Source organism: Scyliorhinus canicula, chromosome 5 (assembly GCF_902713615.1).
Source record: "Scyliorhinus canicula chromosome 5, sScyCan1.1, whole genome shotgun sequence".
Lineage (NCBI taxonomy): Eukaryota > Metazoa > Chordata > Chondrichthyes > Carcharhiniformes > Scyliorhinidae > Scyliorhinus > Scyliorhinus canicula.
In genome coordinates this window covers 81670332-81695199 of record NC_052150.1, presented here as the reverse complement: position 1 = coordinate 81695199, position 24868 = coordinate 81670332, and the positions used below count along the sequence as shown (strand labels likewise).

Sequence of the window (24868 nt, the reverse complement as noted above, 5' to 3'; positions counted from 1 at the left end):
GGCATCACCAAGGTAAAGAGGAGCTCATCAAACAACAAAGGCTGAGGTACAAAGAAGATCTAGAGAAATCAAGAACGAATGGTGGACTAAAATTAGTGTGCTGCAACACTTCCCCAAAAAGCATGACACCCAGGGCTTCTTCAGTGCCACCAAGGCTATAAATGGACCAAACACCATGGGCCTGTAAAGTAAGGACGGAACCCTTTTGAGAGTCAGAGGAAACAGCAGCCTACGATAGAGAACACTTCAAAGAACTCCTAAACCTTGATATTATTATAGGTGAGGATGCATTTGAGGAAATCCTCCAACTGCTCATCAAAGTTTATCTTGGACTCCAACCAAGCATAAATGATATTGAATTGGCCATTAAACACATGAAGAGTGGAAAAGTCGCAGGAGTGGGCAGGATTCCAGCGGAGATTTTCAAACTTGGGAGAAGAGATTACCCAGCATCTCCATCAGCTGCTCCTGAAAATCTGGGACAGAGAAAAGAAATCCCATCAGGAATGTCATCATCACCACCATTTTCAAGAAAGGAGACAAAGCGGACCGTAGGAACTACCGCAGAACGCCCCTCTACTCTCCATTTCGGGGAAGATCAACGCCCGAATCCTTGCTAGCTGCCTTCTCCCAGTCTCTGAAGAAATCCTTCCGGGAGTACAGTGTGGCTTCGATCCATAGAATCCCTACTGTGCAGAAGGAGGCCACTTGGCCATAGAGTCTGCATAGAGCACCCTACCTAGGCTCACTCCCTCACCCCTTCTCAATAACCCCACCTAACCTGTACATCTCTGGACACGAAAGGGCATTTTCTATCATGACTAACTCACCTAACCAGCACATCTTTGGACTGTGGGAGGATGTGCAAACGCCACAAGGCCGGAATTGAACCCGGGTCCCTGGCGATGTGAGGCAGCAGTGCTAACCACTATGCTACCCTTTGCTTCCAACCAAACTGTGGAACAGCAGACATGATTTTCACTGCTAGGCAACTTCAAGAGAAATGCCAGGAGCAACTTCAACCACTCTACATGGCCTTATTTGACCTGACCAAGGCATTTGACTAGTCAATTGGGAAATGCTATGGAAAACCCAGTCAAAGGTCAGCTGTCCAGAGAAATTAATCAACATCCTCAGACTACTCCACGACAAGATGTCGGTGACAGACCTCACCGGTGAAAATAAGACAGAAACCTTTAAGATCAAGACTGGAGTGGAGCAGGACTGTGTCATCTGCCCGACCCTCTTCTCCATCTGCATCGCCACCAATCACCTCATCACGAACAAGCTTCCCAGTGGCATCAACATGGTTTACAGGATGGATGTAAAACCCTTCCAAGGTTGAGATCCAAGAAGAAAACAATGGGGATATCACTTGTGGAACTTCAGTTTGTGGATGACAACGCTATCTCCACTCTCTGAGGAGAATCTCCAAGCCATGCTGGATGCCTTCTCAGATGAACGCCAAAGAATCGGTCTCAGCATTAACCTCAAGAAGACTCCAGTCCTTTATCAATCCAACCCTGGGCAAGATTCAGTCTCTACCCCACCCTCCCCCCCATCAAGATCAACAGAGGAACCCTCCCAAATACTGACTCCAAACACTCCCAAATCAAAGACTGACATTGATGCGGACATCCAACACCACGAGTGCCACCTTGAAACATCTAAAGACAAGAGTCTTTGGTGACCGCAATATCCATGCTAACACCAAGATTCATGTGCACGAGGCAGTCGTCCTCCCAACTCTTCTATATGGCTCAGAAACTTGAGCTAGATACAGACACCACCTCAAGGTCCAGGCACTATCAACATGGTCCGAGACAGATTCTCCCCATCAGCTGGGAGGACAGACAAACTAACATCAGCCTCCGTGATGGTGCTAATAGCACCACCATAAAGGTCATGATAATCCAAAACCTTCTTCAATCGGCCGGCTAAGTGCTTAGGATGCCAGAGACCCGACTACCAAAGCAAATCTTTTGTTCAGCTCATGGAAGGCTCCTGAACAAGAGGAAGACAAAGGAAGTGCTTCAAAGGCATCCTGAAGGCTTTCCTCAAGTAATGCAACATAGGCATCAATGCCTGGGAGACTCTTGCTCAGAAAATACTGTTTTTGGAGGAACCTCCTGATTGAAGGGACACAATTCTTCAAGAATACCTGATGGTAAGAGGAGGTCTGGAAAAGGAGTCTGAGGAAGGAAGATCAACGATCCAAGTCTAAGGACCAATTCCACTTCCTTGGAACACCTGCCAAGTGTGCAGCCAGAAATGCAGCTCTAGGATCAGGCTCATTTGCCATGCAAGGACCCACAGAACCCATGACTAGTGACAGAATTTCTTAGATGGGTACTACTGAGTGGTAGCCAATGAGCTATGAAAAGCACCATATAAAAGGAAGGCCTTTTATTTGGTAACTGCCTTTTACATTGAATTAACATTTGCAGGTTGCAGCATTTGTAAGTAATGCTTTTAGATTTGGGTGGACGATCAAAGTCGGAGAGGTAGTACAGGACTTTGGAGCTCAAAATTAATGTGCTAAAAACAGGTGGGACTTCAGAATAGTATTACCACAAATAGCTCAAAACTATATTTAGCCAAATTACCCAGATTTGGGGTGCAATCAAAGAAGGGAAATAATAACAAGCGTATCATCACACACATCAATGTTCTGGCAATAGAGAAGCATGCCAAATATCCAATTTTGCTTTACTGCTTAAGTAAAACAAAAGTAACTACTGTGCAAGAAAGTCATTGACTAAATTAGATTTTATTATATAAAACTAAAGTGTCCAATCGCAAGCATACAAATCTCTCAATTTCCACCCCAATTCCCACAGTAACACTCCGCAAATCTCCAGCCAGGAGCACAGACCTCTGTTCAGGCCTTTACCAATTCCTTTATTTTTTTTGTGTTCAGCAGCTTACTTTTTTTCTACTCTTGCCTTCAGGTGAAGTGTTTTGTTCAACAATTCCCTACAGTAGTTCTGGGACAGGAGCAGAAATCAGGAACAGAAATATAAATTATACCACCATACCATTTCTTCACAAAGCATCCTTTCAAATTGTTTTGGTGCAAATTACTCTTAAGAAAGAGATACAAGGACTTCCGGTGGCAGCAATGAGGAGCTAAGCCGCACATTCGGCAGCTCCCGCTGAGAACGGACTTTGGGGCTCTTTTCAGGGCCCCCAACGGAGCTGTGGCGGCAAATCCCGACGTGGGAAGAGGTCAGGAGTCGACCCCAACGGTCCTATGGTCCGGACCAGGAGTGGGGTAAGGAGAAAACCGGAGAAAGCACCCCCGAAAAAGCGGGGGAAGGAAGACAAAATGGCGGCCGGCGGAGGCCTTGAGGAGCTGAGGCAGTGGGCTCAGGAGCAGCAGGCGACTCTGCTGCGCTGCTTCCAGGGGCTTAAGTTGGAGCTGCTGGAGTCGCTGAAGGTAACCAACAGGGAGCTGATGGAGACCCAGACAGCCCAGGGGGCTGCGATCCGGGAGCTGCAGCAGCAGGCCTCCGAAAGGGAGGATGAGGTCATCGCCGTGGCAGGGAAGGTGGAGATGCACGAGGCGCTCCATAAAAGATGGCAGGAGCGGTTCGAGGAGCTGGACAACCGGTCGAAGAGGAAGAATTTGCGGATCCTGGGCCTCACGGAGGGGCTGGAGGGTCGGACCTAGCGGCCTATGTGGTAAACTCGCTGATGGGGGCTGGGTCCTTCCAGGGGCCCCTGGAGTTAGAGGGGGCCCACAGAATTCTGGCTAGGAGGCCCAAGCCGAACGAGCCGCCGGGGGCGGTGTTGGTGCGGTTTCATCGGTTCGTGGATCGTGACTGTGTGCTCCGGTGGGCCAAGAAGGAGCGGAGCAGCAAGTGGGAGAACACGGAGGTGCGGATCTTCCAGGACTGGAGTGCGGAGGTGGCGAGGCGGAGGGCTGGGTTCAACCGGACGAAGGCGGTGCTCCATAGACGGAGTGTGAAGTTCGGCATGTTGCAGCCGGCGCGTCTGTGGGTCACCTATAAGGATCGGCACCATTATTTTGAGTCCCCGGAGGAGGCGTGGGCCTTTGTGCAGGCCGAGAAATTGGACTCAAACTGAGGGTCTAAAATGGGGGATGCTGTATAATACTGTATTTGTATTTGCTCGGTTTAATGTAAGATGTGGGTTGGCCTTAGGGTGGGTGGGGTGATGTTGATTTGTCTTTTCTATATGGGTTTTTCTGCAGGGGTCGGGTGGACGGGTTCGGGCAGGGGGGTAAACGGGGAGTTCGGGGAGCTGGTGGGGGGGGACTGACAATGGGAGGCGGGGCCAGGCAGGGCGAAAGCGCGGGCTTTCTGCGGGTTTCCCGCACTGGGAGATGGTGGGGGCGGGGTCGGGGCTGAGAAGCGCGGGTCGTTGATGGCTGTTTTCTTTTCCCGCGCAAGAGCGGGGGGGGGGGGGAGGACCCGTTGACGGGCACAATGGAGGAGGGGTAGTCCCACGTGGGGAGGAGTCGGAGGTAGGGCGGGAGTCGCCGGGGTCAGCAGAAGTTAGCTGGCTCACAGGAGTGCTATGGAGGGAGGGGACGCTGGCCAGGGGTGGGCAAAGGATGGGGAATGGCTAAATCGGCAGGGGAGGGGGGCAGGGAGCCCTCTGATCCGGCTGATAACCTGGAATGTGAGGGGGCTGAATGGGCCGGTCAAACGGGCCCGGGTATTTGCGCACCTGAAGGCGGATGTGGCCATGCTCCAGGAGACACACCTGAGAGTGGTGGACCAGGTTCGGCTGAGGAAGGAATGGGTGGGCCAAGTATTTCACTCAGGGCTGGATGAGAAGAGTAGGGGGGTAGCGATCCTGGTGGGGAAGAAGGTGTCGTTTGAGGCGTTAAATGTGGTGGCTGACAGTGGCGGGAGATATGTGATGGTGAGTGGCAAGCTGCAGGGGGAGCGGGTGGTGTTGGTGAATGTTTACGCCCCAAATTGGGACGATGCGGGGTTTATGCGGCGTATGTTGGGCCGCACTCCGGACCTGGAGGTGGGGGGCCTGATCATTGGGGGGAGGGGGGGGGAGACTTCAACATGGTACTGGATCCCCCATTGGATTGATCCAAGTCCCGGATGGGTAGGAGGCCGGCGGCGGCTAAGGTGCTGAGGGAATTTATGGGTGTTTAACCCCTGGAGGTTTGCAAGGCCAAGGGCTAGGGAATACTTACTTACATAAGGCCTACTCGAGGATTCATTTTTTTGTCCTGAGTAGGGGGTTGGTTTCGAGGGTGGAGGACGCGGAACACTCCGCCATTGCCATTTCAGATCATGCCCCGCACTGGGTGGACCTCGGGCTGGGGGAAGAGAGGGACCAACGTCCGCTCTGGCGCTTGGAGGTGGGGCTGCTGGCAGATGAGGAGGTGACCGAGGGGGTTCGGGGGTGTATCGAGAGGTACCTTGAGGCCAATGACAACGGGGAGGTCCGAGTGGGGACGGTCTGGGAGGCATTGAAGGTGGTGATGAGGAGGGAATTGATCTCCATCCAAACCCATAGGGAGAGGGGGGGAAGCAGAGAGAGAGACTAATAGGGGAGATGGTGCGGGTGGATAGGAGATATGCGGAGGCTCCAGAGGAGGGATTGCTGGGGGCGAGGCGTAGCCTTCAGGCCAGATTCGACCTGTTGACTACCAGAAAGGCGGAAGCTCAGTGGAGGAAAGCACAGGGTGCGGTGTATGAATACGGGAGAAGGCGAGCAGGATGCTGGCACACCAGCCCCGAAAGCGGGACGTGGCCAGGGAGATTGGGGGAGTGACGGATAATGCTGGGAAGGTGGTGCGGAGGGGAGTAGATGTTAATGGGGTCTTCAGAGACTTCTATGGGGAACTGTACCGGTCGGAGCCCCCGGTGGAAGGGGGTGGAATGGGGCGCTTCTTGGACAAGCTGCGATTCCCGAGGGTGGAGGAGGAGCAGGTGGAGGGACTGGGGGCGCCGATCGAGCTGGAGGAGGTGGTCAAAGGGATAGGGAGCATGCAGTCGGGGAAGGCGCCGGAACCGGATGGGTTTCCGGCGGAATTTTATGAAAGGTATTTGGACTTGTTGGGCCCCCTGTTGTTCCGGACCTTTAACGAGGCCGGCGGGGGGGGGGGGGGGGGGGGGGGGGGGGGGGGGGGGGGCTCTGCCCCCAACTATGTCATGGGCGCTGATTTCCTTGATCCTGAAGTGGGACAAGGACCCTCTGCAGTGCAGGTCATATAGGCTGATTTCGCTGCTGAACGCCGATGCTAAGCTGCTGGCAAAGATCCTGGCCACTAGAATAGAGGATTGCGTGCCTGGGGTCATTCATGAGGACCAGACGGGGTTTGTGAGGGGAAGGCAGTTGAATACGAACGTGCAAAGGCTCCTCAATGTCATTATGATGCCGGCCATGGAAGGGGAGGCGGAGATAGTGGTGGCATTCGATGCGGAGAAGGCCTTTGATAGGGTTGAGTGGGAGTATTTGTGGGAGGTGTCGGAAAGGTTTGGGTTTGGGGAGGGGTTTATCCGGTGGGTGAGGCTGCTCTACGAGGCTCCGATGCCGAGTGTAGCCACAAATAGGAGGAGGTCGGAATACTTTCGGCTGTACCGGGGGACGAGACAGGGGTGCCCCCTGTCCCTCTTGCTCTTCGCGTTGGCGATTGAGCCCCTGGCCATGGCGTTGAGGGAGTCAGGGAACTGGAGGGGCCTGGTGCGGGGTGGGGAGGAGCATCGAGTGTCACTGTATGCGGACGACCTGTTGCTGTATGTGGCGGACCCGGTGGGGGGAATGCCGGAGGTGATGAGGATTCTTAGTGAATTCGGGGATTTCTCGGGGTATAAGTTGAACCTGGGAAAGAGTGAGTTGTTTGTGGTGCATCCAGGGGATCAAGAGGAGGGGATTATTCGGCTCCCATTGAAGCAGGCAGGGAAGAGCTTTAGGTACCTAGGGGTCCAGGTGGCTGGGAGCTGGGGGGCCCTGCACAAGCTCAACCTCACAAGGTTGGTGGAGCAGATGGAGGAGGAGTTTAAGAGGTGGGATATGTTACCGCTGTCACTGGCGGGGAGGGTGCAGTCCGTTAAGATGACGGTGCTCCCGAGGTTTTTGTTCCTGTTCCAGTACCTCCCCATCCTTATCCCGAAGGCCTTTTTTAGGAGGGTCAACAGAAGTATCACGGGATTTGTGTGGGCGCATGGGACTCCGAGGGTGAGAAGAGTGTTCCTGGAACGAGGCAGGGATAGGGGGGGCTGGCGTTGCCCAACCTCTGTCGGTACTTTTGGGCTGCCAACACAGCGATGGTGCGTAAGTGGGTAATGGACGCGGAAGGGGCAGCATGGAAGAGGATGGAGGCGGCGTCATGTGTGGGCACGAGCCTGGAGGCACTGGTAACGGCGCCGTTGACGCTCCCTCCAACGAGTATATCACGAGCCCGGTGATGGCGGCTACCCTCAAAATTTGGGGGCAATGGAGACGGCATAGGGGAGAAGTGGGGGGCTCGATGGAGGCCCCGATGCGGGGGAACCATCGGTTTGTCCCAGGGAGCATTGATGGCGGATTTCTGGGCTGGCACAGGTTAGGGGTTAGGAGGTTGAGGGACCTGTTTGTGGAGGGGAGGTACGCGAGCTTGGGGGAGTTAGAGGGGAAGTCTGGGCTCCCTCCAGGGAACATGTTTAGGTACATGCAGGTGAGGGAGTTTGCCAGGCAGCAGGTGGAGGGGTTCCCCTTGCTGCCCCCATGAGGGGTGCGGGATCGGTTGCTCTCGGGGTGTGGGTTGGAGGAGGGAGGATTTCGGACATATACCGGGTGATGCAGGAGGTAGACGAGGCCTCGGTGGAAGAACTGAAGGGTAAATGGAAGAGGAGCTGGGTGAGGAGATTGAGGAGGGGACATGGGCGGATGCCCTGGAGAGAGTGAATTCCTCCTCTTACTGTGCGAGGCTTAGCCTCATACAGTTCAAGGTGCTGCATAGGGCCCACATGACTGGGACGAGGATGAGTAGGTTTTTCGGGGGCGAGGACAGGTGTGCTAGATGCTCGGGGAGCCCAGTGAACCACGCCCATATGTTTTGGGCGTGCCCAGCGCTGGGGGAGTTTTGGAAGGGGGTAGCAAGGACGGTGTCGAGGGTGGTGGGATCCAGGGTCAAGCCAGGCTGGGGACTCGCAATTTTTGGGGTTGCAGTGGAGCCGGGAGTGCAGGAGGCGAAAGAGGCCGGTGTTCTGGCCTTTGTGTCCCTAGTAGCCCGGCGGAGGAATTGGTTTGGATCGGGGGGAGGGAGAACTGTGTACATAGGTTTGTGAAATGTGGCGGGAGTTATCTCTTTTCCTTTTGTCGTTGGGTGTTCTTTTGTTTTTTTTCTTTTGTTTGTAGTTGCTTTTGAAGTTGGGTGGGAATTGTTCTTGGGGTGTTACCGCGGTTGTTTTGTTAATAGAGTTGAGTCGTTTATATTTTGTAAAAATTTCAATAAAAATTATTTTTTTAAAAAAGAGATACAAAAAAAAAGTAGTTCTGTCCTAAGAAAGGGGAAAATAAACTACCTTTCTCCTTCTTTGTCCTACTGTCTGTCAGGCAAGCCTTGGATGATCCCAAGGCAACAAGCCACCTTTGTCTCTCAGCAACATTGACAGCCTTCAGGTAAAAGTGTTGCTCTCCTGGGATGATCAACTCCATTCTTGTGCTGTCACTAGTATGTACTGCAAGTGAAAGAAACAGATTATAATAACCCCGAGGGAAAGGGATGGGGTGGTGGAGAGAAAAGTATATTCATTAACAAGTAAATGGCAAAAGAAATATGCAAAGTTACCCACCCGCATATCAAAGAAAAACAAACCAAATATTTCAAGTTATTTGTCTTATTACTGCTGCCTTGAAAGGAAAAACATCCATCTTCAAGGTCTTCAATTTCTGATCCATCTCAGTTTGAAAACTATAAACAAGCTTTCAACTAATTTACAATCCATCATTTGCAATGAGTTAAAATTGGATCTTGCAGCCCGGATTTGCATGAAATTGGGCCAAGTGAGGAAGCCTTTAAAAAATGACAGACAGGAGCAAAATGTGGGATTTCACCCGTTTAGACTAGTGCAGATTAAGGATGTGAGTAGCAAAGCGCATGCCGCACTCCCACCCTTACTGGCTCCATTGTGAGGGAAGTCATTTCAAACACCCTACAACAGGCCCGTTTGGCTAGTCAATGTCATTCATTGCACCTCAGAGGAATCGTCAACCATGGCAGAACCCTAGTCTGGAGTTAGGAACTGAAACAAAACAGAGGCTTCAACATGCCCTTTGAAATACCGTTCCCCTCTTCCCTTCTCAAAGCTGGCAATTAATCACAGCACTGTATCAATGACTAAAAGCTTTGGTCCACGTCACACCTCTTAATCTGTGTGGTCAGAGACAGTGAAAAGACTCTTCAAAAGTAATAAATGTGTGGAACAACAAAGCTAGCACTCATTTGCAAGCTCTGCAACATTGCCTGCAGTGCTGAATCCATTAGCTATTCAGCATCTCTCATGTCATTTGTTCAACCTGCTTTTGTTCATATAATTGACAGATAGCCTCATTATGAATGCTTGGCTGAGCTCTAGGAATGGCTATTGAACTCAGCACTATAGACAATATTGAACCTCTTGCAGTTGAGTGCTAGCTTTGTTTGATTAACATCTTTATTACCTTGTGAGAACCTGATCTTTCTTTGAAGAGTTATTTTTCAATTCCTGTATGTTTATTTACACAAGATTGAGGGGTGTGAAGTAGATTAAAGCTTTTTGTCACTGATGTTATGAATAACCATGTACGATGACTTTTAAAAGATTGAAAGCTGGTCGGTTTTTGTTTCTCCCCAGAGGCAATTTTCAAAGCCTCTTTGCTTATTGTGTCAATTTCAAGATCATGTCAGTTTCAGGAGCATTTTCAGACTGAGCTCATTGCCTCTCAACATAATGGAAGAGTCGATATTGATAATGGGTTATGAAGAGAAGGCAGAGAGTGGACATAGAGATGCGAGGGGGCATGGAAGGGGGCATACAGGGAGTGAGCAGATGAGGACTGGAGGGCCTAACAGTCACAATTACAACTGGGCCAATATTCCAGGAAACGGAAGTGAGTCTTCTACCCTGCCGGCCTTTCCATGTTTTTTTTAAAATTCACTTACAGGATGTGAGCGTCGCTGGCTTGGCCAGCATTTATTACCCATCCCTAGTTGCCCTTTGATTACTAACTCAATGATCTTTCCACTACTCCACCATCTCTCCAGTCCACTTATGTTGCCATCCAGACTTGCCTTTGGTGACAGTGGTCCCAATTCCAGCTCAAGCTCACCTGCACGACAGGTAACTGAAAGCATGCCCAATGGAGCAGTGACTAAAATTCAGGAATGCACAAGAGGCCAGAATTAGTGGAGTGCAGATATCTTGGAGAGTTGTGGGCTGGAGAAGATTATAGAGGTAGCTAAATCATATTCATACAAAATTGTACTCATGCTATCAGTAGCCCTTTGATCCCATTGATACATTTTGCATAGAAGTCGATTACATTATGAATAAATGGTGGTATATCACCATTCTTTCTGGGGCTGCATTGTGGCACAGTGGTTAGCACTGCTGCCTCATGGCGCTTAGGTTCCAGGTCCGATCCTGGCTCTGGGTCACTGTCCTTGTGGAGTTTGCACATTCTCCCCGTGTTTGTGTGGGTTTCGCCCCCACAGCCCAAAGATGTGCAGGGTCGGTGGATTGACCATGCTAAAATTGCCCCTTAATTGGAAAAAATAAATTGGGTATTTATTTTTTAAATATCACCATTCTTTCATACAATTAGTCCGGATCTTGTAATTCCCTACCTAACACTACTGCAAGGGCAACATTGCATAGGGACTGGGGTAGGCAGGATAATGGCATTGAAGCCTATAGAAATAAATTACTGTGAGGAATTATTAATATTAGTTGCTATTATTTTTAAAAATCACTTGCTAAAGAATGCTGTGATTGCTTGACTATATTTTAACACTGTTTTTAGCCATATCTTAGATTTAATGACAAATACGTACTATCGGGCATCTTCAGTTGAGAGATAATAAACCAAGAGCATTTGCAAGGCTGTTTAATATAAACAGGCCAGACCAGTTGCCAGATGTTGTATTTTTTCAGAAAGCTGTTTATTTCGGGGTATAAAGATATGCTCTTTTCTGCTTGTAATTCAGAGAGCTGATGAATGGTCATTAATCATTGCAGGACTCTGCACGATATCATGTTAATAAAATTCCTGAAATGAAGCTCAAAGCCTCTGTCTAATATTATTTCCACGACAAAGCCACCATCAAATCAATCACGATCTTACTGCAGGCTTGAAGGGCTGAATGATCCAACACTGCTCCTAATTTGCTTGTTCATATATGACTGCACCAACTCAAGAAAATCCACCACCTTTTCATGAAAACAAAGGCTGGGAAATAAATGCAGCCGTACCAGCATTGTCCAAAGCCTGACAAAAAATTGGAAATAAAGCTTCAACTTATTCTCAGTAGGCTTTGCAAACACACATAAGTCAGTCACTTCACTTACTTCTGCCACAAGGAGCACCAGATGAAGTTATTTATTAAAACCAGGCACTTGGATGAAAGGAACATGTACCCTTCAAGTAGCATTTGGTTTCATTGGTGTCTGAGCATTTTTGTTAATGTGCTGGATAATGTACCAACAGATAGAGAAACTATCCCATTCCTAACTAAAATGATGGAGACAGTCAGATATTTCATCCCAGTATGGCAAAACCGTGGAAATGAAAATTGAACTATTTTTGTTTCGTATTTTAAGTTTAAGACAGCCAGAAAAACAGGTTTTTCTGGTTCTTTCAGTTAGTTTTGTTGTAGCAATTGATTTTTCTCTTCCTCCAAGTACAGTAAAATTGTTATCACATGCAGTAAACTCTCGTCCAACTATATTGCAGGGTGACTTCAAGGTTTCTGAATTGTTGCTTCAAAATGCTTGTGTGTTCAATAATGATTCCCTGGCTGTAGGAACGACAGCTGTTTTTAACTGTCAGAGCTGCGAGATACAGGAAATGGGGCAGCCTAGTGCTAACATTGAACTAATTTAAATGTTAGCCTCAAGATGTAACATATTTGGATTTGCAAAAGGCCTTTGATAAATTTACTGCATGGTAAGATCATAGAGCATGTGGAGTCAGGGGACAGGTAACAGACTGGGTCGGTAGCAAGCTGGCTTTAAGACAGTAGGAATTAAGGGCAACCACTCCGACGGGCTAAGGTGGGAGATGGTGTTCCGCAGGAATCGGTGCTGGAATTGCTGTTGTTCACAAATAAATTACATTTGATAATTTGGTTTTGGGAATCAGAAATACAATTTAACAATTTGTGAATGATGGGTCTACACGTGGCAAATTCATTTCAATATAGATGTTTACCAAGTGGCGAATTTTAGTAGGAAGAATAAGAAAGTCACATGCAGCTTGGATAACAAGCGTTTAAAGTGGTTATAGGAACAGAGGAATCTGGAGACAAAGAATCGTAAAAGTAGTGGTGAAGATACATCGACAATGCTGTATGGGAGTGGGTTCCAGGTTTCTGACCTAGCACTGATGGAGGAACAGTGATTTATTTCCCAGTCAGGGTGGTACATGATATGGAGGGAAACTTGCAGGTTGTGGTGTTCCCATACAAAATGTAATTTTGTTTTTGACTAGGACTTACTGTCCATATCTCACCCAAACAGAAAAATGTGCATCATCGGCAGAGATCCGATTAGCAACATAGTAACAAACCAAAACAAGTTTTTTATTAAAACAGGCTATGATTTCTATCGCTTGATCTGATAAGGACACGTCACTTTGATACATTGCAAACTTGTCCACATTTGCTGCAGAAGTTCACAGAAAATGCATCATGGAATGGAGCACCAAACATAAAAAAGAAAATTAAATAAGACAGTTGCTTAAATTGTTCAACATGGAAGGAGCATTTACAAATTAAGTTAAGGTTACATCTAAAATGGTAACCTTTCTCTCTCAGAGACTGATCATTCTGCTGATACAATAACATACCTCTCATTGAATTGAAACGTCCCTGGACATTTGTGAGAAGAAAATTTAGAGCCAATATAATAAATATAAACATCTTTTCACGATAATTTTAATCAGAATCCCATCTATGGATAGGTAAATGCATCTAACGGCCATTTCAAAATAGCTTCCTTGACCAAAGCTACAGACCCTTCATTCTGTACAATCCATTGATACCTACACAAATTTAATCCAAAATTGCATTTATGCTTAGATGTGGGAACTTCAATTTATAATTTCTTAGCATTACCATCAAATGAGGCCAGTATCACTAGAATTCAACTCAAATATTAATTTTGACAGCTCAATGTTCTTTCCACATTCAACATGCATTCAGAACTGCCAAAACCAGAGGTGCACTGTTCAACGAGATATAGAAACTGCACATAGCTTTAAGTAAGGTTTAACAGCAGATTGGGGCAGCAGGGTAGCATGGTGGTTAGCATAAATGCTTCACAGCTCCAGGGTCCCAGGTTCGATTCCCGGCTGGGTCACTGTCTGTGTGGAGTCTGCACGTCCTCCCCCTGTGTGCGTGGGTTTCCTCCGGGTGCTCCGGTTTCCTCCCACAGTCCAAAGATGTGCGGGTTAGGTGGATTGGCCATGCTAAATTGCCCGTAGTGTCCTAATAAAAGTAAGGTTAAGGGGGGGGTTGTTGGGTTACAGGTATAGGGTGGATATGTGGGTTTGAGTAGGGTGATCATGGCTCGGCACAACATTGAGGGCCGAAGGGCCTGTTCTGTGCTGTACTGTTCTATGTTCTATGTTCTATAAGTAAGATGTGTTTCAGATTATAAATTATTCCAGAGCATTTTTCAGGGAAAGTAAAATTCATGCAGGTTTTTGAGTACAAAACAGAAGATTTAATTACTGAAGGAGTACAGTGTGTTGAATTTAATGTTCCCTCAGGAGTGCTGCATAATGGGGCAGGAAATTTATGCTGGAGAGCCTGTTGCCTTTCTAATTTCGTCACCACGCACACACCGCTCCCAAGTTAACTCTGGGGTGGGATGGATCGGGAATTGTTCTCCCGTCCAGAAGCTAATTGAGGCAAAATGGTCTGCTTCTAATTTTTAACATCACTGGGCAAACCACCGGGTGAAGCCTAGTGTGCATGCCTGTGGCCTGGTAAGGAGAGGGGGAACCCACAGGAAACTAACTCCTGCCCTTTCAAGACCCCAACCCTTGCTGGGATGTCCCTACTGATCACACCTCATTTCCATTCATTCCAGGTCACCACTGGCAATCCTCTTCCTTGGACCTACTGAAGTTCCAGCAGTGGCCATCACCCCTAGTGCCACAGTTTGGCTGGTATCTCTTGGGCAGGACATCCATCCTGCAGGAGAAATCCATGTAGGGAAATTCCCCCTGCAGGAGCTGGGAAACTCGATGGCAGCCAGCAGATTGCCCGATTGGAATTTAATCTCGACGGGGCTCCCGGAAATGACAGTGGTGGAGGTGCTATTGCCTCTCCAGCTGGTGGATGAGCCAACTGCCACAACCATTAAATTCTGCCCTGGGTTACTAAAGATATAGGTTACATTTTAAAGTTGTGTTGAAAGCTCTTCACATCACTAACTGCGAGTGGGATTAATGCATTAATTTTTAATTGAAAGAATTGCCTTTTCTTTCCCCACGGGCACAAACCCAATTTGACAACACTTGTTTATTTTATTTTAACATTTAATAAAATGTCATTTAATATCTACACAGATTTTCTGATTATTTCAAATCAGCATTGAGGAAATGAAAGTTAAAGGTGAAAGTTGAACGGTCAGAGATGTTATGATCCACCTCATACCTTACCTTGTATTTCACAGACTGCCATCTTAATGCTGCCTTTGCAGCCCTTCCACGTGTCCTCCTGTGAATCATAGTAAGACAAAATTCCACTAGCAAGAACAAACCAGCGTGGCTGCCATCCTGTGCAAAAAACATTAATATCAAATTATTACACTACAGAGCAACATTAACATGTGCTTCTACAAAGACAAATGGGAATATTTAGCCAATAGCTGTGCAGGTACCCAAACATATCGGCAGATATATTCATGCCAGTAATTTTATTCAACAGTCAATCACCAAAGAAATTCCATTTCTCATTCCAAGATTTGCATCTTCCTTTTCTCCTAAATTTCAACATTAGGAAATAACATTTGTAAGTCTGAAAGGATTATTATTAAGCTCTCAATGTGTTTAAGCATCCTAATAATAGTTCAGTTATCTTATACATCAAGAATTGGCTCAAGGATATGTCTCAACATAAGCAACAGCCTGGGACTTCCGGTGGTGGCCATGGTGTGAGTGGTTGCACACAGGTCAGCTCCTGCTTGAAGGCGTAGAAAAGAGCTCTTTTTACCCGGAACCGGGTGTAACTCCAACGCAAAAATGTAACTGAAGGTCGGAGGAGAAGTTCCCCCGGGAGTGACATGTCTGCTGGTTACTAAACCCGGCAGAAGGTGAAGGATCTGGCCAAGGAGGTGGAAGAGACCTGTGGCACAGCAGCTAGTGGAAGGCTGGCGGAGGGGGAAGGGTCAGTGCAAGTCGAAAGCCCCAGATGGAACAGTGGATGGCCTTCATCAAGGAAGAGTTCCACCAGCAGAGGAAAGAGATGCAGGAGGATTGATCGAAGGCCATTGATGTGGGCTGTGGCACCCCTGATGGGCTTGATGGAGAGGGTGGAGAAATGGCTGGAGGCTAAGGGGTCACAGATCCAAGAGATGGAAGGGTGATCCCTGAGCACAGCAATAGAGTGGTGGCACTGGAGGCGGAGGGGAGATCTCATGCAAGACGTTGAGAGTAAAGGTGGAGGAGCAGGAGGCAAAATCTGCAGATAGTTGGCTTGCCTGAAAGAGTGGAAAGCATGAGTGCCACAAAGTATGTTTCAAGGATGCTCGTGGGGCCAGTTGCAGACGGGGTGCTGGGAAAGGCCCCTTGGGTGGACCGAGCACACAGGTCTCTGTGGCAGAAGCCAAGAGTTGGGCAGGGGCCACGGGAGGTGATTGTGAGACTCTCACAAGTTTGTGGAAAAAGAGAAGATCTTGCAGTGGGCCAGGGAGAAGCGGAACTGCGAATGGGAGGGGAACAACGTCCGAATATACCAGGACATTGGAGCTGAACTGGCAAAACAGCATGCGGAGTTCAACAGGACCAAGGCAATGTTATATCGATAGCATATCAAGTTTGGGGTGCTCTACCCCGTGAAATTATGGGTGACGTATGAAGGCCGGGGATATTATTTTGAGACCCCAAAAACAACCAATGATTTTTTTCAAGGAGTATAAACTGGGGGAGAACTGAACAATTATGGGAAACTGAGGTGCTGACATGCTGGAACACTGAGGAAATTTGATATGTCAGCTACGACCCTCACCAACTTCTACAGATGCACCATAGAAAGCATTCTTTCTGGTTGTATCACAGCTTGATATGGAGCCTGCTCTACCCAAGACCGCAGGAAACTACAAAAGGTCGTGAATGTTGCCCAGTCCATCACGCAAACCAGCCGCCCATCCACTGACTCTATCTATAATTCCCGCCGCCTCAGAAAGGCAGCCAGCATAATTAAGGACCCCACGCACTCCGGACATACTCTCTTCCACCTCCTTCCATCAGGAATAAGATACCAAAGTTTGAGGTCACGTATCAACCGACTCAAGAACAGTTTCTTCCCTACTGCCATCAGACTTTTGAATGGACCTACCTCATATTAAGTTGATCTTTTCTCTACACCTTGCTATAACTGTAACATTATATTCTGCAGTCTCTCCTTCCTTCCTTATGTACGGTATGCATTGTTTGTACAACATGCAAGAAACAATACTTTTCACTGTATACTAATACATGTGACAATAATAAATCAAATCAAAATCAAATCAAAAAGAATATTAGAGAATACAGGTTGGAGGGAGGGGGGAGTTCTTTATCTCCGATGTGAAGAGTTCTTCTTGCTGTTGGGTTGATAATGGGTAGCAGGGGTGAAAACTTTCTAAGGCTGTCAGCCCCCCCCCCCCCCCCCCTCCTCCCCACCCCGTAGATTTGGCTGCGTTCATCCTTTTTGTTTGTTTTTGGGGAAGGTGACCTATGGTTCGAGATGAGTCTTTGTTTGGGTGGGGGAGGGGTAAATCAGTGGAAAGCCTTCTTCACAGGTCAGAGGTGAGGGTGGGGGGTCAATAGAAGGAGCCTTTGGGCAGGAATTGCCACACTGGCATGTAATGGAAGTGAACGGAAATTAGGTCGAGGAGAAGGCCGAGAGAGGTGGCCGTGGGGGGGGGGGGGGGATGCAATGTGGCGATTTTAAAGTGGGTGGAGCCAAAAGGGGAGGATGACAGGACGGTAGGGGCGAGTGGAAGCACAAGCCCCCAGTACGGCTGATAACATGGAACTTTGAGGGCTCAAAGATCTCAGGACTTCGCGCACCTCAGGAGTTTAAAAGTGGTGGCGATGTTTTTGCAGGAGACACACCTCCATGTGAAGGACAAGGTTAGGCTAAGAAAGGGATGGGTGGGACACGTTTTCCACTCTGGGTTTGATTCAAAGTCGCGGGGGTGGCCATTTTGAATAGCAAGAAAATGGAGTTTACGAGCACGAAGGAAGTGAGGGACCCGGATGGGAGATATGTGATGGTGAGTAGGGTATTAGAGAGGGGGAGTGATGGAGATTTTATGAGGGGGTTGCAGGCAGGTGATCCCGGATGTGGCTATGTACCAGTTGATTATGGGGAGGAGATTTTAATTGTGCCCTAGAGCCGAGGGTAGATAGATCAAGTCCCAGGTCAACGAGTAAGATACGAATGGCAAAGAAGCTGGAAGGTTTTATGGAAATGATGAGTACGGTGGATCAGTGGTGCTTCAAGAACCTAGTGGGAAGGGAGTATTCTTTTTCTCACATGTTTATAGGGTTTATTCAAAAATCAACTTTTTTGTGGTGAGCTGGGAGGTTTTGGTTAGGGTGAAGGGGGCAGAGTACGTGGGGTAGTAATCTCAGATCATGCACTCCATTGAATGGAGATTCGATGGGAGCAGAGACTGGGGTGGAGGCTGAATTTGGGGTTGTTGGCAGATAAAGGGTTTTGTGATAAAGTGAGGATAGATGGTATGTATAGGAAGTGGGGCTGGTTAAGGTGAGAGATCTGCACCTAGAAGAGGAGTTTTCCAGCATAGAGGAACTGAAAGAGAGGATAGAGCTCCCAAGAGGAAGTGAGTTTAGGTACCTGCAGGTAAAGGGCTTTGCATGGAAGGTTTGGAAAGAGTTGCCCTGCTTGCCGAGGTACTCCCTGTTGGAGCAACTGCTGCTTCTGTATGTGGAAGGGGAAGGCAGGATCGGAGATATATTTGGGTGGCTGCGAGAGCAGCGAGGTGAGCAGATGCGAAGATTAAGAAGTGGGAGGGGGATCTGGGAGGGGAGATAAACTGGGAAGTATGGAGCGAGGTGCTACGAAGGGTAAATATGACCTCCTTGTGCGCAAGGATGAGCCTGATAAAGTTCGAGGTCGAACACAGGGTACTTATGACTCGGGCAAGAATGAGTGAGTTCTTCCAGGGAGTGACAGACGAGTGTGAGAAGTGTGGGTGGGGACCAGCGAATCAAGTACATATGTTCTGGGGCTGCAAAAAGTTGGAGAGATTCTGGGCGAGAGCGTTCATGGCGCTAGCAAAGATAGTGGGGGATGAGATTGACCCGGACCCTTTGATGGTGATAGTCAGGATATTGGGTAAGCCGGAGCTAATGGAGGGGAGGAAAGTCGACGTTGTGGCCTTCGCCTCCCTGATTGCCCGGCGAAGCATTCTTTTCGAGGGGTGGCCTGCCTGGCTGGGTGACTTATACGATTTTCTTCAGCTGGAAAAGGTCAAGAACGACTTAAGGGGTGCAGCAGAGGGTTGAGGCAAGGTGGGAATGTTCGTGGCCGTGTTTGAGGAGCTGTTCATCATGAGGGGTTGAAGAAGGGAAACATTTCTACAAACTTTATAGTCATGCATTAGGGAGATTGCTTCCCGAATTATTTATGTTTTGTAACTTTTTATATAACTTTGGTATAAAATACATTTTAAAATATAAGCAACTGCCTGGCATGTGCTCACAGTAGGAAAGAAACAACTTTCACCATTTTCTGTAGCTTTTTCCCCCCCCAAGGATGGGCAATAGGGAATCCCATGAATCAGACATCTGATTTAGTGTAGGCCTCTACAGGGGATCTGCGGCATCATAAGCAGTACAAGTAACAGTGAGGCTCTTCAACCAATCAGATTGCAGTATCCTTACTCATGCAGACAGCCAGCCAGGAGGAAAAACACAGGGAACATAAAGTGAAATGAAGATTGGGACATGCAGCTGGGGTAAAGGAAGAGAGATAAAGTCGAAAACATTTTTAAAATAATCTGTGTCATTAATTCTCTTTTCCGGGATAATGACTTCACACTTGCAAAATTAACATTTTGTGGCCAGAGAGGCTGCTCAACAATAATTATTATTCATTGTAACATTACAACTTCAGTTAATTCTAAATGAACTAGCCCTAATTTTTATAGTGTTAAGAGCATAGCTGATGGTAAATGCTAGGGTATTCCAAATTCCAAAAGGAAAACTTGAAACACCTGTCCTTAACTGTATTTGCAATTTGAAAACCAGAGAATAATGCCCCAGCCATCTTTGTGATGATCTTTAATAAATGTTTATTAAATAATGAAATAAACAAAGTCAACTAGAAATACGTTCACTCACTCAATAACTTCCATTTTTGAATAGTTTAAAAAAGTACATAACCAGCAGAACACACTCCAAATTACTAGAGTGATTCAAATTTTCAAGTTATCGTGATTTTTCCTGACAATAGCCATCTTTGGAGCAGAACTGGTGAGTAAGTACCACAAGTTCATGTGAGTATGGTGACTTCAAAGACAAGTCTATCAGTGAGGAGTGCAATAGTGCACCCTGTGGAGAGCAGGGAATCTTTGGCAGCAACCTTTGGCTTTCCACATGTAACTGCACATTTGCGAATATACAAAATTTCTATGAGATTTAGCCTGGAATAAAGTAACACATCGTCAGGACGGACGAAGAGTCTGTGGATTCGAAACATGATAGCATGGCTGCCTGCTGAGTTTTTCCAGCATCCTCTTGATTTCAGTTACGACTTCCTTGGTTGGAAGTAGGAGTTAAGATCGGAGGAAAAAAATTCTTTATTTTGGTCAGTTGACCAAAGATGCGCAAAGATCCATTATCTTGAAAGTAAGCTACTGATTATTTGGATGACACCAAAGACAGAACCACAGAGTTTTTGGCCTCTGTGCATTCTGCCCACCTATCCTGGATTCACGGTGGAGGTGCACATCGACAATTAAGGCAGCTAGTTCAAAATTAAGCTTCCGTTCTGTATGGAGAGAAATAATGAAAGATGGCTGAGTTATTACGATCAGCCACTGAACAAAAGAACATGGAATGCTTCTTCAATAAACTACAAGTTGTGCAGGGGCGAAAAACAAGAGACATAGTCCCATTTTTTGAGTGAAGATGGCACTAACATGCTAACACACCAAGCAGAAATCATGGATCATCAATATCGCCATTCCAGTTAAATCTTCAGCTGTCCATCTGCAGTGCCTCCTGACACACTAAATAGCATACAGCAATGACTTTAGCAAGGCCAGCCTGCATTCCACCTGCCAATGCTAAAGACCAATTTGCAATCAAGCAAATGCTGGGTGGAACGGCAATCAGTTTGGATGGTATCTCTGCATAGATCCAAAATCATGGGACCACAAGTTAGTAAGAGACCTCTTTCCCGCGACAGCAAACTCTGGAATGCTCAACTGTGTAACAGCTCAATGATGTCCGAACTATACACTCATACAAGCACAAATGCTGCAATCAGGACTGGGAATTTCACTTTGAATCAGCAGCAGGTAGACGCGTGCCCACATCATTCTCTGCCAGCTAAAAGAAATAGTAGAAAATATTCTTCCAGAAAGCCAGTGCATCTTTCAGATTGGTCACATAACATCTGATGTGATTTTCTTCAGCCTTCAAATCCAGGAAAATGTAGAGGAGGCTACCAGAATTTCTACACAGTTTCTGTCAACATTTGAATGTGTGAATCATGGTACACTGCAGGATATTCTTTGAAAGGAAAACGGTCCTGGTAGAACTGTGAATATTGCCCAGTTGTCTCCCTTTTGCATGCTGGCCTGAGTAATAGACCAACGTCATGTGTCAACACCATTTGCAGTCACTGGCAATATTTTACATGATTGTGTCTTGCCCCTGTGCTATTGAGCAGTAGTGCACCAAGTGTTCCAGAATGATAGAGGATATTAAATCCAATACTGTGTAGGTGATTATATCTTCAACCTTCACCGGCTGTGTACAAAAACAAAGGTCATGCCGGTAACTGTTTTTGCCGATGATTTTGCATTTCTTTCGTTCAAAGCAACAACTTTCTGTGATCCTAAATCTTTTACACAGTAAAGCATCCCAAGGTATTTCACAGGTGTGCTAGGCGTCAAGTCATATTTAAGATATTTTCAGACAGGTGGCCAAAAGCTTGGTGAACAAAGTAGATTTTAACAGGCAGGTGGGAGAAATGAACTGATTTAGAGATGGTATCCTAGATCTTACAGCTTAGGCCAACTGAACGGTCAACTGATGAAAATTGGGGTATGTGCAAGAGGCCAGAATTGGGGAACACAGATCTTATGGTTTGTAGTGATCGAGGTTACAGACATAGGCAGGGGCAAGGCCATGGAGGGATTTCAACACAGGAATTAAGTATTTTAAAAGATCATATTCTCGAGGATATTCAGCTTTTCTCCAAATGCTTTGTTCAGGCTGCATAGTGTTTCGGCCTTACAATCAACAAAAAAAAACACTGGCCCAGCCCATTCAGTTAAACCCCTGTGATTATGATCAATGTACCACATAAAGCCACGGATATATTTTTGCTACTTCAGTGATGTCTTCTCACAGAACACCACAATCAATATCACACAATGGATTTGTAAAACCCAAGCAATGACCCAGCCCAACAAGGAGTTACACTGCCAGGAAAAGTATTATAGAACCTAATTATTGTCACCATCTTCCAAATTGATTTGAGTGGTGGATCTTCCCACACTGTCACATCAAGTAACTTGACCGTTTCCATTGGCACTGTCTACAATGTATCCCTGGTATAGAGTGGAAAGACAGGGTGTCTAACACTGATGTCTGCAAAGCTAAATATAACTGGAATTCAGGATGCAATCAAATAGGTCTAGTTGCATTTGCGAGAACACATTGTTCACCCACATGCTTACAGAATTCCCCAAACAACTTTTTATGGCTAGACTAGATTTCACAAGTGATATGGGACAGATGAAACGCTATAAAGAAGTCACTGTAAAATCTCATGATATTAACCCAGACACCCTGGAATATATAGCTACCAAGAGACTACCAGAGGAGCACATCTGCCTGGCTTGTTTGAATTATCTGGTTGACAACCACTTGACAGCCAGGGCAACCCATCTTCCTGCCTCACATGGTTTTCAGTACAATAAGTGCAGCCAGAATTGAACTCGTCTCCCATCGGTACATCTGTAACAACGGGACACCTTAAAATATGCCACAATCTATACCACAACTTAGCCAGCCATTCAAGTTCAGAGAGTTTAGGCATTTGTTGGTATGAGCCAAAGCTTAGTCCTTTTGGATTTGTAGAGGGGGGACAGCTGCAGGTTAACAAGCTGAAACCATGTAGCCAACCTGCACAAAGCACGAGTAGCCTCCTGTTCTTGTCTAGCCAGGACTACCTGTTCAATGGGGCATCAGTTTCCAGGGCTATCTGGATTGGAGTGAAAACAATTCCAGCTCAGTGATAGATCTACCTATCTAGATTCCATCTGTAAGCCAGCCTGGTTATTCATAATCAATATGACACTGGGTCAGTATGGACCTGTTTGGGGCAATATTAGGTTACTCAGACCGACACGGATGGTTAACTTGGTTCCCGCCATCAGAGTCCAGATATGTCATCGCCACTTGCTCCAAAAGCCTTGATGCTTAAACGCAGTGGTAAATAACCAGCTTACTAGTAATCAACTGCTTAATCCAATCCCTCACAAGGTTTTAGCAAAGTGACATGTCTACGGTTAAATTAAGCCTCTTTCAGAGTACTCAGTGATAGCACAACAAGCTATAGCCTTGAAAACTTGGTAAAAGGTCCACTTCACAGCTTGTCCTTAGCCTCTCATGTGGGCCAGATAAACTAAAAAGTGGAATAAGTTTGGTGAAAACAAAAAGCCAGAAAGTGGCGACTAGGGGCTTTTCACAGTAACTTCATTTGAAGCCTACTTGTGACAATAAGCAATTTTCATTTTCATTTCATTTTCACATCCATCATCAGCAATGTTAGGAATCAATTTCACATCAAAATTACAGCTGTAGCTGAAATTAACATGGAGCAGCGGGTTTCAAACCACTCCTGTGTAATATAAATCTAGTACAATATAATACCAGCTGTAACAAATGTGCACAGTATCCAATGGATCGCCTTATTTTTCTTTTACACTTACCTACAACTAGCTGAACATTTGAGACAATGCAATCAGCCAGCCTGGTTCACTGACAGAACCTGAAACGGAGTTATGTATGCATAAACACAAATGTACAGAACTCTCCCTCCTGGGCAGCAGAATAAAAGAGTCACTCAAGTAATGGAAACAGAATGTTGTCAGACTAAAACTCTTAAAATATCCAGACTGATAGTTGGCCATGGACACTTGCTAAAGTTCATTCTCTTACAATATGAAGTTTTCTTCAGTGAAGTAATTATTAATTTAATTTCAAACAAAATTATAAGCAAATAGAAACCCTGTTAGATAAGTGATCAATGGACAGACTAAAGTTAACCAGCAAATCAGTCTCATCCCATTGAACCATGAAGAAACATACAGAGTAGTTAATGTTCAACAGTGGAACATGGAGAATCTCTTCAACATTTTCCCACCCTACAGTTTTTGGTTAAAAAGAAACAACCGAAATGTTTTGTAATTATCAAATGTCAGCCAAATCATATTAATTTACATGAAATGGCAAAAAAAGGACTCACGGATAACCGATTTATTGACGGTACATGTGGGTTGGGATAGTGAAACGCAGAGAGGTGGCGGGGTGAACTATTTCAGGCGTCTCAGTAAAATACATCCTCAATGACTTTTAATGTCAAATGAATGCCGACAGGATTAGGTCCAACCTGACAACAGCTTTACTTGCTGCCGGTGTGACCCAGATACCACACTATTTTAACACTACCTACCGCTTACTCGGCGCGGTTCCTATTCCGATTTGTACCGCGTTCATGTACATGCCGAGATCCCGAATGTACATTATAGCAACACAATCACATATAATGCTATTCCAGAGGCCCAGCCACTATCTTCGGAGGCCTGCCAACTGGAGGGGGGCAGGGAGGGGGGGTGATCCCTTCGGTCACAAGAATGCAACCATTTCCAGGACAGGACAGGAGCGCTAAGCACCCAACCCCACCTTTTAAAAATCCAAACCAAAGTCAAACACAAAACCGAATCTCACGCTTGAAATTTAAAAAAAAAGAGAGCGAATTACCACTGAGATAATTGGTCCACTTATAAAGCATTCCTTCCATGGTAACTGTACAGACCCCCTGCCATTCATTCACTCACTCACTCAGACTCAGTCCCTACCCCACGGCACACCAGCCGGGCGGAACCAGGAACACCAGGAGCCGAGCGCCCAATGATTGACAGGTTAAGGAACCATTCGCCAGTCGCGCTCGCTCCTCAGGTAGACGCGTCATAGTTCCCGTAAGTAACCAATC

At 46.7% G+C, this 24868-nt stretch overlaps 1 protein-coding gene across 2 annotated transcripts in view; it reads right to left on the bottom strand.

Annotated features, from left to right (window-relative positions):
* The window catches only part of plekha8 (pleckstrin homology domain containing, family A (phosphoinositide binding specific) member 8), a 72490-nt gene extending 47681 nt beyond the window's left edge, over positions 1-24809 (bottom strand). For both annotated transcript variants that reach the window (XM_038797292.1, XM_038797293.1), the window contains exons 1-3: positions 24637-24809; positions 14845-14961; positions 8502-8657 (exon numbers count right to left, since the gene is read on the bottom strand). In XM_038797292.1, coding sequence (XP_038653220.1) covers positions 8502-8657; positions 14845-14961; positions 24637-24676 — 313 coding nt within the window. In that variant the 5' untranslated portion in view covers positions 24677-24809. The remainder of the gene's footprint in view (positions 1-8501; positions 8658-14844; positions 14962-24636) is intronic.
* Positions 24810-24868: the final 59 nt, after the last annotated feature.